Source organism: Bubalus kerabau, chromosome 12 (genome assembly GCF_029407905.1).
Source record: "Bubalus kerabau isolate K-KA32 ecotype Philippines breed swamp buffalo chromosome 12, PCC_UOA_SB_1v2, whole genome shotgun sequence".
In the NCBI taxonomy this organism is placed as follows: Eukaryota; Metazoa; Chordata; class Mammalia; order Artiodactyla; family Bovidae; genus Bubalus; species Bubalus kerabau.
The window spans coordinates 88,191,569-88,204,979 of record NC_073635.1 but is presented as its reverse complement, the minus strand read 5'-3'; the positions used below and the strand labels follow the sequence as shown (position 1 = coordinate 88,204,979).

At 42.7% G+C, this 13,411-nt stretch overlaps 1 protein-coding gene across 1 annotated transcript in view; it reads right to left on the bottom strand.

The window, feature by feature from the left end:
* MYO16 (myosin XVI) overlaps positions 1-13,411 on the bottom strand; it is a 518,261-nt gene that overhangs the window by 135,705 nt on the left and 369,145 nt on the right. Inside the window, exons 24-26 of the mRNA XM_055543007.1 lie at positions 8,909-8,984; positions 3,662-3,837; positions 1,266-1,346 (exon numbers count right to left, since the gene is read on the bottom strand). Of these exons, the coding sequence (XP_055398982.1) occupies positions 1,266-1,346; positions 3,662-3,837; positions 8,909-8,984 (333 nt within the window). The remainder of the gene's footprint in view (positions 1-1,265; positions 1,347-3,661; positions 3,838-8,908; positions 8,985-13,411) is intronic.

Below are 13,411 nucleotides of genomic sequence, written 5' to 3'. Positions count from 1 at the left end.
CGCGCGTGTGTGTACATGTGCGTGCATCTTCAGTCCCTGATTCTTGTGTTCTATGCATTCACTCGCGCGTGTGTGTACATGTGCGTGCATCTTCAGTCCCTGATTCTTTTGTTCTATGCATTCACTCGCGTGTGTGTGTACATGTGCGTGCATCTTCAGTCCCTGATGCTTCTGTTCTATGCATTCACTCGCGTGTGTGTGTACATGTGTGTGCATCTTCAGTCTCTGATGCTTCTGTTCTATGCATTCACTCGCGTGTGTGTGTACATGTGTGTGCATCTCCAGTCTCTGATGCTTCTGTTCTATGCATTCACTTGCGTGTGTGTGTACATGTGTGTGCATCTTCAGTCTCTGATGCTTCTGTTCTGTGCATTCACTTGCGTGTGTGTGTACATGTGTGTGCATCTTCAGTCTCTGATGCTTGTGTTCTATGCATTCACTCGCGTGTGTGTGTACATGTGTGTGCATCTTCAGTCCCTGATGCTTGTGTTCTATGCATTCACTCACGTGTGTGTACATGTGTGTGCATCTTCAGTCCCTGATGCTTGTGTTCTATGCATTCACTCACGTGTGTGTACATGTGTGTGTATCTTCAGTCTCTGATGCTTCTGTTCTATGCATTCACTCGTGTGTGTGTGTACATGTGTGTGCATCTCCAGTCTCTGATGCTTCTGTTCTATGCATTCACTCACGTGTGTGTGTACATGTGCGTGCATCTTCAGTCCCTGATGCTTCTGTTCTATGCATTCACTTGCGTGTGTGTGTACATGTGTGTGCATCTTCAGTCTCTGATGCTTCTGTTCTATGCATTCACTCGCGTGTGTGTGTACATGTGTGTGCATCTCCAGTCTCTGATGCTTCTGTTCTGTGCATTCACTTGCGTGTGTGTGTACATGTGTGTGCATCTTCAGTCCCTGATGCTTGTGTTCTATGCATTCACTCGCGTGTGTGTGTACATGTGTGTGCATCTTCAGTCCCTGATGCTTGTGTTCTATGCATTCACTCACGTGTGTGTACATGTGTGTGCATCTTCAGTCCCTGATGCTTGTGTTCTATGCATTCACTCACGTGTGTGTACATGTGTGTGTATCTTCAGTCCCTGATGCTTGTGTTCTATGCATTCACTCGTGTGTGTGTGTACATGTGCATGCATGCTCACTTTCCTGAAGTTACTCAATGGTCAAAATGGAAGAAAATTCCATGTAAAACCTTTACAGTTGATATAACCAAAACGGAAAATTTTGAAATCTGAAAACTTCACTAACCCTGAGTTGCGATGCAATGGTGGCTGGACCTCCCCGGTCTAGTCTTTGAAGAAATGTAGAATTTCCTTTCTTTTTTAATAACTGTAATGAAAACAAAAGGAAAGCATGAGCAGGTTTGTTTTACTAAGTTCCAGTGTAGGAGAAAAAAAATTAACCCTCCCATGCATGTATGTTCACTCACAGGCAGATGGAGATTTAAAAGAGGCTATAAAAAACGGTGCCAAATGATTTTCTGCAATGGTAGGAAAATAGGCGACTACATGTAAAATAACCTCCACTGTGTCCTTTTAAGTCCGTGGCTGCCACCAAGCTGCAACTACTTTAATTTGAGAATAAACAGATGTTGACTAGCTTGGTGGTACAAGAAACTGACCCTGGTCTCCTTGATTGTATTACGAATTGTTTGTCATGAAATGCAGCTTATTCTGGGGTAAAAGGATGCTATTTTTATGTTACAAAAATCTGATGTTTTAATAACCATTGTTTTGTTCCCTAAGTTACCTACCATCGGTGTCTTACTCATTTTCTCCCTTCCTTTCCTTCTTTTTCATTTTTTAATGTTACAAGGGGTTAGTAAATTGCTCACCTATGAAAAGTGATGGTAGGTTTTTTTTGATAAGTAATTATATATAGCTCTTATAGAAAAAAATTCACGTGCGGCAAAGATGAAATGATTATGGATATAAAAGAATTAAGTGAAAATGAAGGCAGCGGGTGAAGAGAGAAAGAGCAGAAGGTAATTAATTAAATTCTACCAGGGGTTAAGAGGAACCTCAGCCACTAACGTTCTGTTACATTTCACAGCATCATACACACCGCAACCAACGGATCTATCGATCCAGAATCACTTATCTTAAACTAAAAGGTCTCGATAGAAGAAAAATTTGATGAAACATTCTTGTCAATATGGTTCTGCTATCAAGGCAGTAGCTCATTTCCTCCCATTAGGATGAAGTGTCAAGCTGGAATGATCAAGTGCAACTGACAAGGGAAGGGAAAATGAAGTGACTGGTCGAAGATCAGCCTGTTTTCTATAAACACAAAGCTGGGCGTGATGCTCAGTTGAAGGGTGGGTAGAGAGCAGCCCCCTGGTCACAGGGGTGGGTGTGCAGGGGTGAGGACCCTCAGAGGGAAGTGAAGGATGGAACACTTAAGGAAAAATCATAATAAATAAATCTTCATCCGGTGAAATTGAACACTCTATTTCCCTTTCTGGGTGGAGGAACGGCTGTGAATTATCTCGCTTTTGCAGTCCTTTAGGGGAAAGACTAATGGCATCTCTGCCTGGTAATGTTTAATAATTAAGGTTAAAAATTACAGTTTGGAGGTGTGTGGTGATTTCTTGCTCATGATTTCCAGGATGATTGAGAAAGCAGGGGCCAGAAGTTTCAGTGAAACCCCCAGGAATAGAGATCTTCCTTACAAAGGGGAACTCTTTGTCTTTTTTATGTAAAAGATGCCATTTTAATACGCAGTGAGATGGAATTCCTGTGATCCTCCAGTTATGTAACAGCTATATCAAAAGATTCGTAACTCTAGGGTCTACTGGCTAAACACACACACACATTTCTAATAGGCTGTACACATTTCTGCCACTCTTCTGTAATAGAGCTGATTTTAATCATGCTTTTATTTTAATTGGTAAGCAAAAATGCATTCCAGCAGGCTACAATGACTGAATTTCTAAAATGGATCATCTTGGACCCCTTCCCAACCATACTTCTCGTCTTTTAAAGTTTTTGTAAAGGCAAGCAAAACAAACTGGCACTGAATTCATAAACTCAATACATTTCAGTCTGAAACAACTCTTCACTGAATTTTTTGTTCTATTTTTACAAATCATCAAAATCTTTAGGTTGTAAGTACAACCTCACGGGTGTGGAACGAATACACATTAAAAAATTAGCGTAATGCAGAAATAAATTAAAAATCTACAAAACACACAGTGAAACACTCCAGGACCTGAAAAATACACGATGTCTGTGTGAGAAACTACAATTTATTGTTTAGAGACCTAAAACCTCTGAAGTGACTAATGGCAACGGAATAAAGTAGCTAGTGTATTCCCTTTAAACCTTCTGTCCCTGAAGTTACCTCCCATTCATTAAAAACACAGTCGCAGAGATGAGACTTAAAAAGGATGTTGCAAAGACAACCAATAAAGTGACTAATCCTGTATTTACTATCAAGTTTTCACTCCACTGCATGCTCTCATACCGTCCTCTCTCCAAGGGTTATACTTTGGGTAAGCAGTCTTTCTGTTAATTTTGTTAAATTAAAATACCAATTTCTTTCCATTAGCATAGAGGACTGTACATTTTTTGTTCTTTAAAAGAAGCAGCAAATGTGCTGAGCAAATTTAAAAACAACCGGACGCGAATCATAAAAACTCCTACCTTACTAAGTTCTAGATAATTCCTGTTTTCTCCCATCATTGAAGATGCTGTCATTCTCTTACTGAGCCGGGCAGATTTATGTCCTCTGAATTTAAAAGAAGGAGAGGAAGATACGAGGGCTCCTGTTTGTGACAGTTTGGACTGGAACAAATGGTTGATGACGACGTTTTCACTAGCTAGGAAATAAACAAATGAACACCGTAAGTGGCGTTAGAATCGTAATTTACGCAAGCATTAAGCTAGCCCTCATCCTAGCGCTCTCACCACGAAAGCGTGCGGGGAGGGAATCGACGTTTCCTTCTGTCCTCTTTGTTTTCATTTTCCCCACTACTCATCACACTGTTTGATGAATTCTGACTTTCTTTGCCCTCCACCCAGAGTCTGGATCCCAAGCTCTCCTGCCCTCGTCCTGTGCCCTGAAACCTTCGCTTTCAAATTGAGGGGCACTCGCTGCTCTCCTAACATCCAGAACCAGATCGGACCTGCTCGGACCTAAGACCTCAGGGCACTTGACCAAGCCATGAAGACTTATGGTTTCCATTATCAGCTCTCCGTTCCAGGAAAACAACTGCCAGGAGCCCACAGCCCCAGGAGGAAGCTCTCAGGGCGTCTGCAGACATCGGGGGAGCCCCTGACTCACTCGGCCATCTCTGCTGTTGGGGAAGAGGTGCCTCTTTTTCTGATCCAGTTAGGCTGCAAACGTGAAAGCAAGCTGATAACTTTTAGATGTCGGGTTACAAAAATTCTAGTAATCCTGGGTCCATATGTGTTTCCTGACACCTCAGGGAGAAAAGGGTGCATGAATGAATGGAGTTTTGGTGGCAAATCTGAACAGTCAAGTGAGAACCATGTCTGTCAGTTAAGCACCTAGAAGGCAAGCTTCCCGTGTTACTTACAGCTGTATACAGGAAGTGTTTAAGCCTCAATTTCCTTTTCTATAAAATAACCACTGAGTATCTACTTTGTGGGTTCCTACAAGACTGAAGGGTGATGTAACGTACATACACTGTTTGGGATCAGTCTTAGCCCACTGGACAGTCAGCAATGGCAGAAGCAAAGTGGTTTAGTTTCTACCATTTCCACACTCAGATTATTTCACTTGCCCAGCTACTGTATAGCAGTGCATTCAGTGAAAAGTCACTGCAAGAATTAAAACAAACAAACAAACAAACCAGTGAGGCAGGAGAAGGGACAGAGAAGCGAAGACACAATTATGGATTACCGGAAGGTAAACAGGAGCTTTGTGGTTATGGGTTGGAGTTTTGGGAATCACAATAAACTCATGATTTTTAATATACAGTTTTATATATGTGTGTGTGTATAAAATCTATATGTATATTTTAAATTTTCTAGTTCTGAAAGGGTCTATAAGCAGTAAGACTCCAGTTGCAATGAGCTCAGCCTGCCCCCATTTCTAAGTTTCTTAATACTATTCGTTCATAAAATAAGGCATCTTGGGTAAGTGGCTAGTTTAGGATGTGAGGCAAGGTAGAGGATCTTAGAATATTTTGGAAAGCCAGAATGTAAAACAGTGCTAAAAAAGGACAAGAGAACCTGTCAAAAGAACACAAGAACCAGCTTGGAGGGGTTCTCATTGGCTAAGTCTTGGGCAATTTTAGTATCAAAATAATGACAGTAATGGATTGTGTCCCTTAAATAAAATAACAATTCGTGAGTCCATACTGATAATGAATGAACAGATGGATGGATGAATTATTAGAAAGGAGAGTTCTTATAGCAGGATGTCATTGCTGAAGATGGGGGTTATAAAAATCACACTTTTGTAATCAAAAGAGCAATCACTGATGTAGGCAACAATCATTGCCTCAGTCAAAACTAACGGGTGAAAGCTTGTGACAAACACTTCTTTAGAAATGACTTATCAGTTACAAACCGAAAACAGTGACGTTAGGGAGCTCTGAAGGACAGAGTGATCAAGTTGAAGGTCACCATGAGCTTTGGAACACAATATGCTAAGAAGGAGGCATCGTCACCTCCGTGGGGCTCCTGCCAAGAAGGTGGAGACTGATTCCAACGTGAGGAGATAGCAAACAAGCCCACATTGAGGGACATTCTTCAAAAACTGGTCTTCCACTTTTTAAAACATTAATGTCAAGAAGAAAAGCTGAGGAAGGGTCCCAGATTAAAGAAGACTACTGAGAAGTGGCAAGTAAACTCACAAATGATCCTGAATTGGGGGGAAAATCATTCTGAAAGAGATTTGTGGGATAATCAGGAAAGTGTTATTTGAACTCTGAATTAGATACTGGTGCCATATCAATATTTAATAGTCTGATCCAGTGTTCTTGCCTGGAGAATCCCAGGGATGGGGGAGCCTGGTGGGCTGCCGTCTATGGGGTCACACAGAGTCGGACACGACTGAAGCGACTTAGCAGCAGCAGCCATATCAATATTTAATAGTCTGGTCATTTCCTGGGGTTATGGAGGTCATGTCCTTGGTCTCCGGATAGGGACCAAAGGATTTGGGCAGAAAGACATTTGGCCATTCTCCTGTGGTTCAGAGCATGTGCAAGACACACACACACAGATGGGAAGTAGACAGCAAGAGAGAAAAAGAGGAAGAAGATGAAAAAAGTCAGTCTGGGAAAAGAGCATATGGGAATTCTTTGTACTAATTTTGCGACTTTTCTTTAAGTCTGAAATTGTTTCAAAACAACAGTGAAACAGTAAACATACAATGCCACGACCTGTTTAGCTAAATTAAAAATATTATTTATATTTATAACTAGTCTGTGGATGAATGGAACCACGCATAAAACAGTGCAGCAAGTCATTCCCATAATTGGGGAAATGTCTTTACTAAGCCCCTCAACACTAGAAGTAACTATGAACGGAAACACATAACTGACGGTGTCTGTCCCTTCTCTGGATCGCAGGCTGGGACAGCGTGAAGGTCAAGTGGAGAAGCCTTTCCCTGTGATGGAGACACGTCATCGTGGGACAGGCGGGGTGCGTGCACTGAGACTTTCGGCCTTGGTGCCGCGCCTAAGAACCTGGGGAGGAAGCCCTTGGAGAAGAGCCAGCTCTGGCCTCCCTACTCTATTTCTAGGAGTCACCTGCTGCAGGCATTTTCCTGCAGGTCCCCATATGCACAAGCGGCAATGAGAAGCACCCCTTGCCGGGGTCTCCACACAACACTCTGGGCGCCTTCCTGCCAGGAAAAGGGGATGAGCTAACTGAGGTGCCCAAGGTCTGTAAGCAGGAATGCAGAACCTCCAGCAGCATCATCGGCGGTAAATAGCTTTCCTCTACTTCTGAGCAGACTGAAGAGTCTGGATTTTAACTTCTCTGCATCTTTTGGAGTCCAGTGGACCTGACTTCTCAGCTCAGGTGCCCAGAGGGACCCATGCTTATTTTCTGTTTAAGCGGTTGTCACCCAGCTCCCAGTCTACACTGGGCAGGGTCTCAGAGACCCAGCCAGGTTGGCGAGGATCCTGCCACAGACCCCACCTCCTTCCTCAGGCAGAGCTTTTGGATAACAGGATACAAATCAGGTGCTGTAAGCAAAGTTCTCAGCAAGGTGTCTGGAAACATTACTGTTATCTGTAAACTACACTTTTTTTTAATAACTGTTTGCTATCTCAATCCTCTTTGCTCGTATGACAGAATGGGTGAGCCACTGTGGCTTGGGTGCCAAACCCAGCCCCTTGCCTGTTTTTGTAAATAAAGTTTTATTGGAACACAGCCACATCCATATGTATTGTCTGTAGCCACTTCCTCCTTATCGTAGCAGAGCTGAGTCGCAGTAACACTGAACTTACGGCTTGCAAAGCATGAAATATTTATTCTCTAACCCTTTGCAGAAAGTGCTTGCCACCTCTTGTATGAACATATAAGGACACATTGTAAACTTTATGCTCATGTTCAGATGTATCTATAGTCTAAAATATTTAAAATAAGGTTCACCTGTTTTCTCTTGGCACTTGTCAGGCAGCATACACAAAAGAGTAACTTTAAAATATAAGGCCTCTATTAAGATAAGCAGAATTACAATAACACAAGCTATCTTGTTTTCATTCTAAATACATATTCTTGTGCCAACTTTGAAAACATGCTGTACACTAGACCTTCATAAAATATATGGATTAAACTGAAGTATGTTATAAATGAAAGTCCAAATATTTGAAAACCAGAAGGAAGGTATTTCCAGTGATCATAAGCTCAATTATCTCACTCTTTTCTTTCTACACGGTATTATTCCAAGTCCATGCTTGTACTGTTAGCCTCAGCCTTTAAGAGAACTCAATAACCATACATCCCGAGAGGCAAGTGGAGTCATTCTCCATGAAAAGCAATATATTGCAACTCTGCTACTTGATTTAAGGTAACGATGTTCCTCAAGCCAGAAGTGATATGGATGTCTTGTTTCCAGCTCAAAGGCATCCAGCTATTTCATGAAAGGCTATCATATGCTTCTTTTCCCAGGAATGATAAATGGTTTCACCTCATTTAGAGCAACTTAAAGCACAAAAGATGATACATTTTAATTCTTTGAAGAGGTTATTAGGAAAATGTGAATCACTGCAGAAGTGCTATTAATAAAATAATTACTAGAGGGGGTAGAATTTATATGTAATATATATAGATCTGTATATGGGCATCTATGTATATAATTATACTCTATATAAATACAGTACATCATTTTACATATACTATAGGCTTATATATATATATATATATATATATATAAATATATGTATATAAAGTACTAAGGTTCACTAAGTAGCTGTTGCGTATAAATCTATATTGGTATATACATATATGCATGTGTGTGTGTATATATAAACTTGTACTCTCATTTTACTTTATAAACATCAGCTCTTTATATCTGAAAGTGCATGAGAATAAAATACCAGCCTTCGGTGTACTCCTGAGTCATCTTAAGTAATGGAATTCACCCTGCTGTGGCCTAAATAACTCTGGAAACCATATTCATCTTCATCAGTCCGCACAGAAGAGCTTTTTTATATTCACACCGCCAGAGTGGGAAAGGTGTTTTATATTTCTATCTGCTAAAAGCTTAGTTAAATTATGGTTTCTACTAGACTCCAAATTAAATTGTAACCAAAGTATAGCATGGCAAGATCCATTCCTTATTATTCTGGGCATTAGAATGCAAAAGATATTTCAATTATCCTTAGCTGGTGGCATATTTTACAGGACCATGTTCAGAGACAGGGACATAAAGAATGGGTGGCATTTTAACCAAAGAGGAGGGAAACTTACTTTTCATTACAAATAGAAGATTCTGTGAAAGGGAGTCTTTATTTTTTTCAATTGCTCCAACAGCTTCATACATTACCTATAATAAAAGAAAGTAGCATCATTACTAATGGTTAAACATGACCATGAAAGTAATTTTCTTTAAAGAACAACTTGACTCAGTGACAGTTTTAAATTATTCATAAGAGCAGTGTCTTCAGGTCATAAAGTTTTCACTCCAAGCAAGTTCAAAGCTCTCCTTCCCAGGCTCTCCTCTGCACATTGAGTCAGGGATGCCTCTCCTGTTCGGATGGGCAGAGTCCTCCTCCAGTGTTGGAGAAAATGGCGCTGATTCACATCCACTGTGGTCCCTTTGGTTTCAAAAACTCTCACCTGCTCAGAAAACTCTCTAACCCAAGTTAGAAAGGCTTCACAACACCTTGGGAAGGAAGCAAGTGTCACCTCAGGACGAGAAACGGGATGGCTTCTGCATTAAAAACTAAAAGTAGAGCTACTGTGTGATCCTGCAATCCCACTCCTGAGCGTATATCCAGAGAAAACTCTAATTCGGAAAGAGACGTGCACCCCAATGTTCATGGCAGCACTATTTGCCATACGACAGCCAGGACACAGAAGCAACCTGCATGTACATCGATAGAGGAATGGATAAAGAAGGCATGGTAATGGAACACTACCCAGTCACAAAAAGAATGAAATAATACCATTTACAGCAACATGGACAAATCTAAAAATTACCATATTGAGTAAAGTAAGTCTTTATGATGCTGGGAAAGATTCAAGGTGGGAGGAGAAGGGGACGACAGAGGACGAGATGGTTGGACGGCATCACCGATTCGATGGACATGAGTTTGAGCAAGCTCTGGGAGTTGGTGATGGACAGGGAGGCCTGGTGTGCTGCAGTCCATGGGGTCGCAAAGAATCAGACACGACTCAGCGACTGAACTGAAGTGAAAGTAAGTCATGCTCAGTCAGGCAGTCATGTCCGACTCTTTGTGACCCCATGGACCGTAGTCTGCCAGGTTCCTCTGTCCATGGGATTCTCCAGGCAGGAATACTAGAGTGGGTGTCCATGCCCTCCTCCAGGGGATCTTCCCGACCCAGGGATCAAACCTGCATCTCTTGTGTCTCCTGCACTGGCAGGTAGATTCTTTCCCACTAGCACCAGCTGAGCTAAGCGGTAAAGCCAGACAAATAAATAACTTTCAGACACTTCTATAATTACTACCCAGTTTGGTCCTAGGCCAAAACATGGCTTACCAGTGTCAGAATGTGAGCTATGTTATATATTACATGTTGTTGAATACAAGCAAATTTCTATATCATCTAGAGCGGTGGTTCTCACCCAGGGGTGACATTGACCCTAACCAGTGCCTGGAGACATCTGTTTGTCACAGCTGAGGGGTGGGAAGGACCGGAATGCTGCAAACACCCTACACTGCCCTGGAAGCTCCACAGTGAAGAGTATCTGCCCCAGATGCTATCGGATTGGGGTTGAGAAACCTCAACCCGGAGCGTGGCTCCTGCACGCCCTCCTGTATTAGAGGCAGTGGCGCCCGAGACTCCCGACACCCAGCTAAGGCATCTACGTCTTTGGGTAGATGGCAGGTTATTTAGCAGGGTATTTGGTGGGTCATTTGGTGGGTGTTTGGCAGGTTATTTAACATCCCAGAGATGACCCTGCAGTGTTGGGTCCTCCTCTCTACAGTCGCAATCTATAACTCTAACTTCTGCTTTTCAGAGGAATCTGATGATTCTGGATTGAACACACACACACACACACACACACAACACACACAAGTGAACGACTGTCTCTAAAAACATTCGTCATCTGTCTTTGCTCCTGTTACACCTTGTTTTCTGAGGGGCCTTCTCTTGTTTCTGGAGGGAGCGACTACGGATTGTTCAGCTCTGCCTCTGCAGCAACAAAGTGCCTTGTCCTTTGGGCAGATTCATTAAATAGTCAATGAAATGAACAAAAAGTTTTTGTTATAGTGACCATCAGATCAGATCAGATCAGATCAGTCAGTCGTTTCCGACTCTTTGCAACCCCATGAATCACAGCACGCCAGGCCTCCCTGTCCATCACCAACTCCCGGAGTTCACTCAGATTCACGTCCATCGAGTCAGTGATGCCATCCAGCCATCTCATCCTCTGTCGTCTCCTTCTCCTCCTGCCCCCAATCCCTCCCAGCATCAGAGTCTTTTCCAATGAGTCAACTCTTTGCATGAGGTGGCCAAAGTACTGGAGCTTCAGCTTTAGCATCAGTCCTTCCAAAGAAATCCCAGGGCTGATCTCCTTCAGAATGGACTGGTTGGATCTCCTTGCAGTCCAAGGGACTCTCAAGAGTCTTCTCCAACACCACAGTTCAAAAGCATCAATTCTTCAGCACTCAGCCTTCTTCACAGTCCAACTCTCACATCCATACATGACCACTGGAGAAACCATAGCCTTGACTAGACGGACCTTTGTTGGCAAAGTAATGTCTCTGCTTTTGAATATGCTATCTAGGTGGGTCATAACTTTCCTTCCAAGGAGTAAGCGTCTTTTAATTTCATGGCAGCAGTCACCATCTGCAGTGATTTTGGAGCCCAGAAAAATAAAGTCTGACACTGTTTCCACTGTTTCCCCATCTATTTCCCATGAAGTGATGGGACCGGATGCCATGATCTTTGTTTTCTGAATGTTGAGCTTTAAGCCAACTTTTTCACTCTCCACTTTCACTTTCATCAAGAGGCTTTTGAGTTGTTCTTCACTTTCTGCCATAAGGGTGGTGTCATCTGCATATCTGAGGTTATTGATATTTCTCCCGGCAATCTTGATTCCAGCTTGTGTTTCTTCCAGTCCAGCATTTCTCATGATGTACTCTGCATATAAGTTAAATAAACAGGGTGACAATATACAGCCTTGACGTACTCCTTTTCCTATTTGGAACCAGTCTGTTGTCCCATGTCCAGTTCTAACTGTTGCTTCCTGACCTGCATACAAATTTCTCAAGAGGCAGATCAGGTGGTCGGATATTTCCATCTCTTTCAGAATTTTCCACAGTTTATTGTGATCCACACAATCAAAGGCTTTGGCATAGTCAATAAAGCAGAAATAGATGTTTTCAGCACAAAATCATGCTGCCTGTTTTTATTTAAGATTATGTTGGTGGTTAAGTCACTCCCTTATGTCCGACTCTTGTGACCCCATGGACTGTAGCCCACCAGGCTCCTCTGTGCATGAGATTTCCCAGGCAAGAATCCTAGAGTGGGTTGCCATTTCCTTCTTCATGGGATCTTCCTGACCCAGGAATTGAATCTGGGTCTCCTGCATTGCAGGCAGATTCTTTACCAACTGAGCTTCAGGGGAAGCTAAGAGAGTATGTTGATGTCATTAACACAAGATCCTACACTCTAGACGTCTCATGAATGGCATCCTGATTGTATTTGGATAGTTAGAGAAAAAGCTAGAGGTCTCCCACCAAAACAAAAGCTCAAAACTTGCCAGTCAGAGACTCCAACTGGCAAAGTTACATGGAAAAGGTACTGAACAAAATCCATGCATGTGCAGACACTCAAGGAGGGCGGTTCGATGCCTGTAGAAAGCATGGACTGGGCAAAAGGTTTTGCTTCATATAAAATCGATGAATCTTGAAGCAGGTGAACTTCATTATTTTGTGGCAATGGGAACACTGCTTTAGCTCTCTAAGTGTGTCTTTTTGGGGGGACAGACAAGGCTGTTCTAGCTTAGCTGGGCCACTCGGGAGGGGAAGAGCAGGTGCTGCTGGATGGCAGGAAGCAGGCTTCAGGCGTGGGTCTTTCCAGGTCACTCAGCCCTGGGGCTCTGATTTCAGCCCCGCCCTTCCCCTTTCTGCTGGTTTATTACTTACGGGATGAAAGGAGAGAAAGCCTGAAAGTCACAAAAGACAGAGGCCAGGTTAAATGCTCTTTTCCGCCCTCTGTCTTTACATAATTGAAACTCAGACTAGTTTTTCTTCTTCTTTTTCCTCTTAGGATTCATGCTGTAAGTGACAGCGTCCCTCACGCATGTAACAAAGAACTGTATATGCACAGGGCCCCCTACGAATCTTTAAGGAAATTGTCATGTAGTCAAAGGTTTCCTTTCGAATGATTCTGTTGAGTAAAATGGCTCAAAGGCAACGGATTCTTTCCCCCACGTTTCAGCAGTTAGCACACTCATCTGAACGCATTGCTGTGGACGCCAGGCTGGGAGGACAGCGTAAGCTGGGAGCTGCAGTCGCGCGTGCTCCTTTTTTGGATGTACTCGCTGTAGCTCAATAGCAGGTAAATGCAGTTCATGTCCCTGAAAGATGAATTATGTTCGCCGTATATAAAAACAGGGGTATACAACTTTCACCCTGGGTGTGAATCACTATCCATCAAGGTTCCTGGGCTCTTGGGTCCACAGAGAAAAGTTTACAAAAGGCCAGACCACACACACGGTCTTCCCAACTGGAGGTTGTCAAGCTCAGGCTTGGCTAATCGCCAAGGAAAACTGCGGTG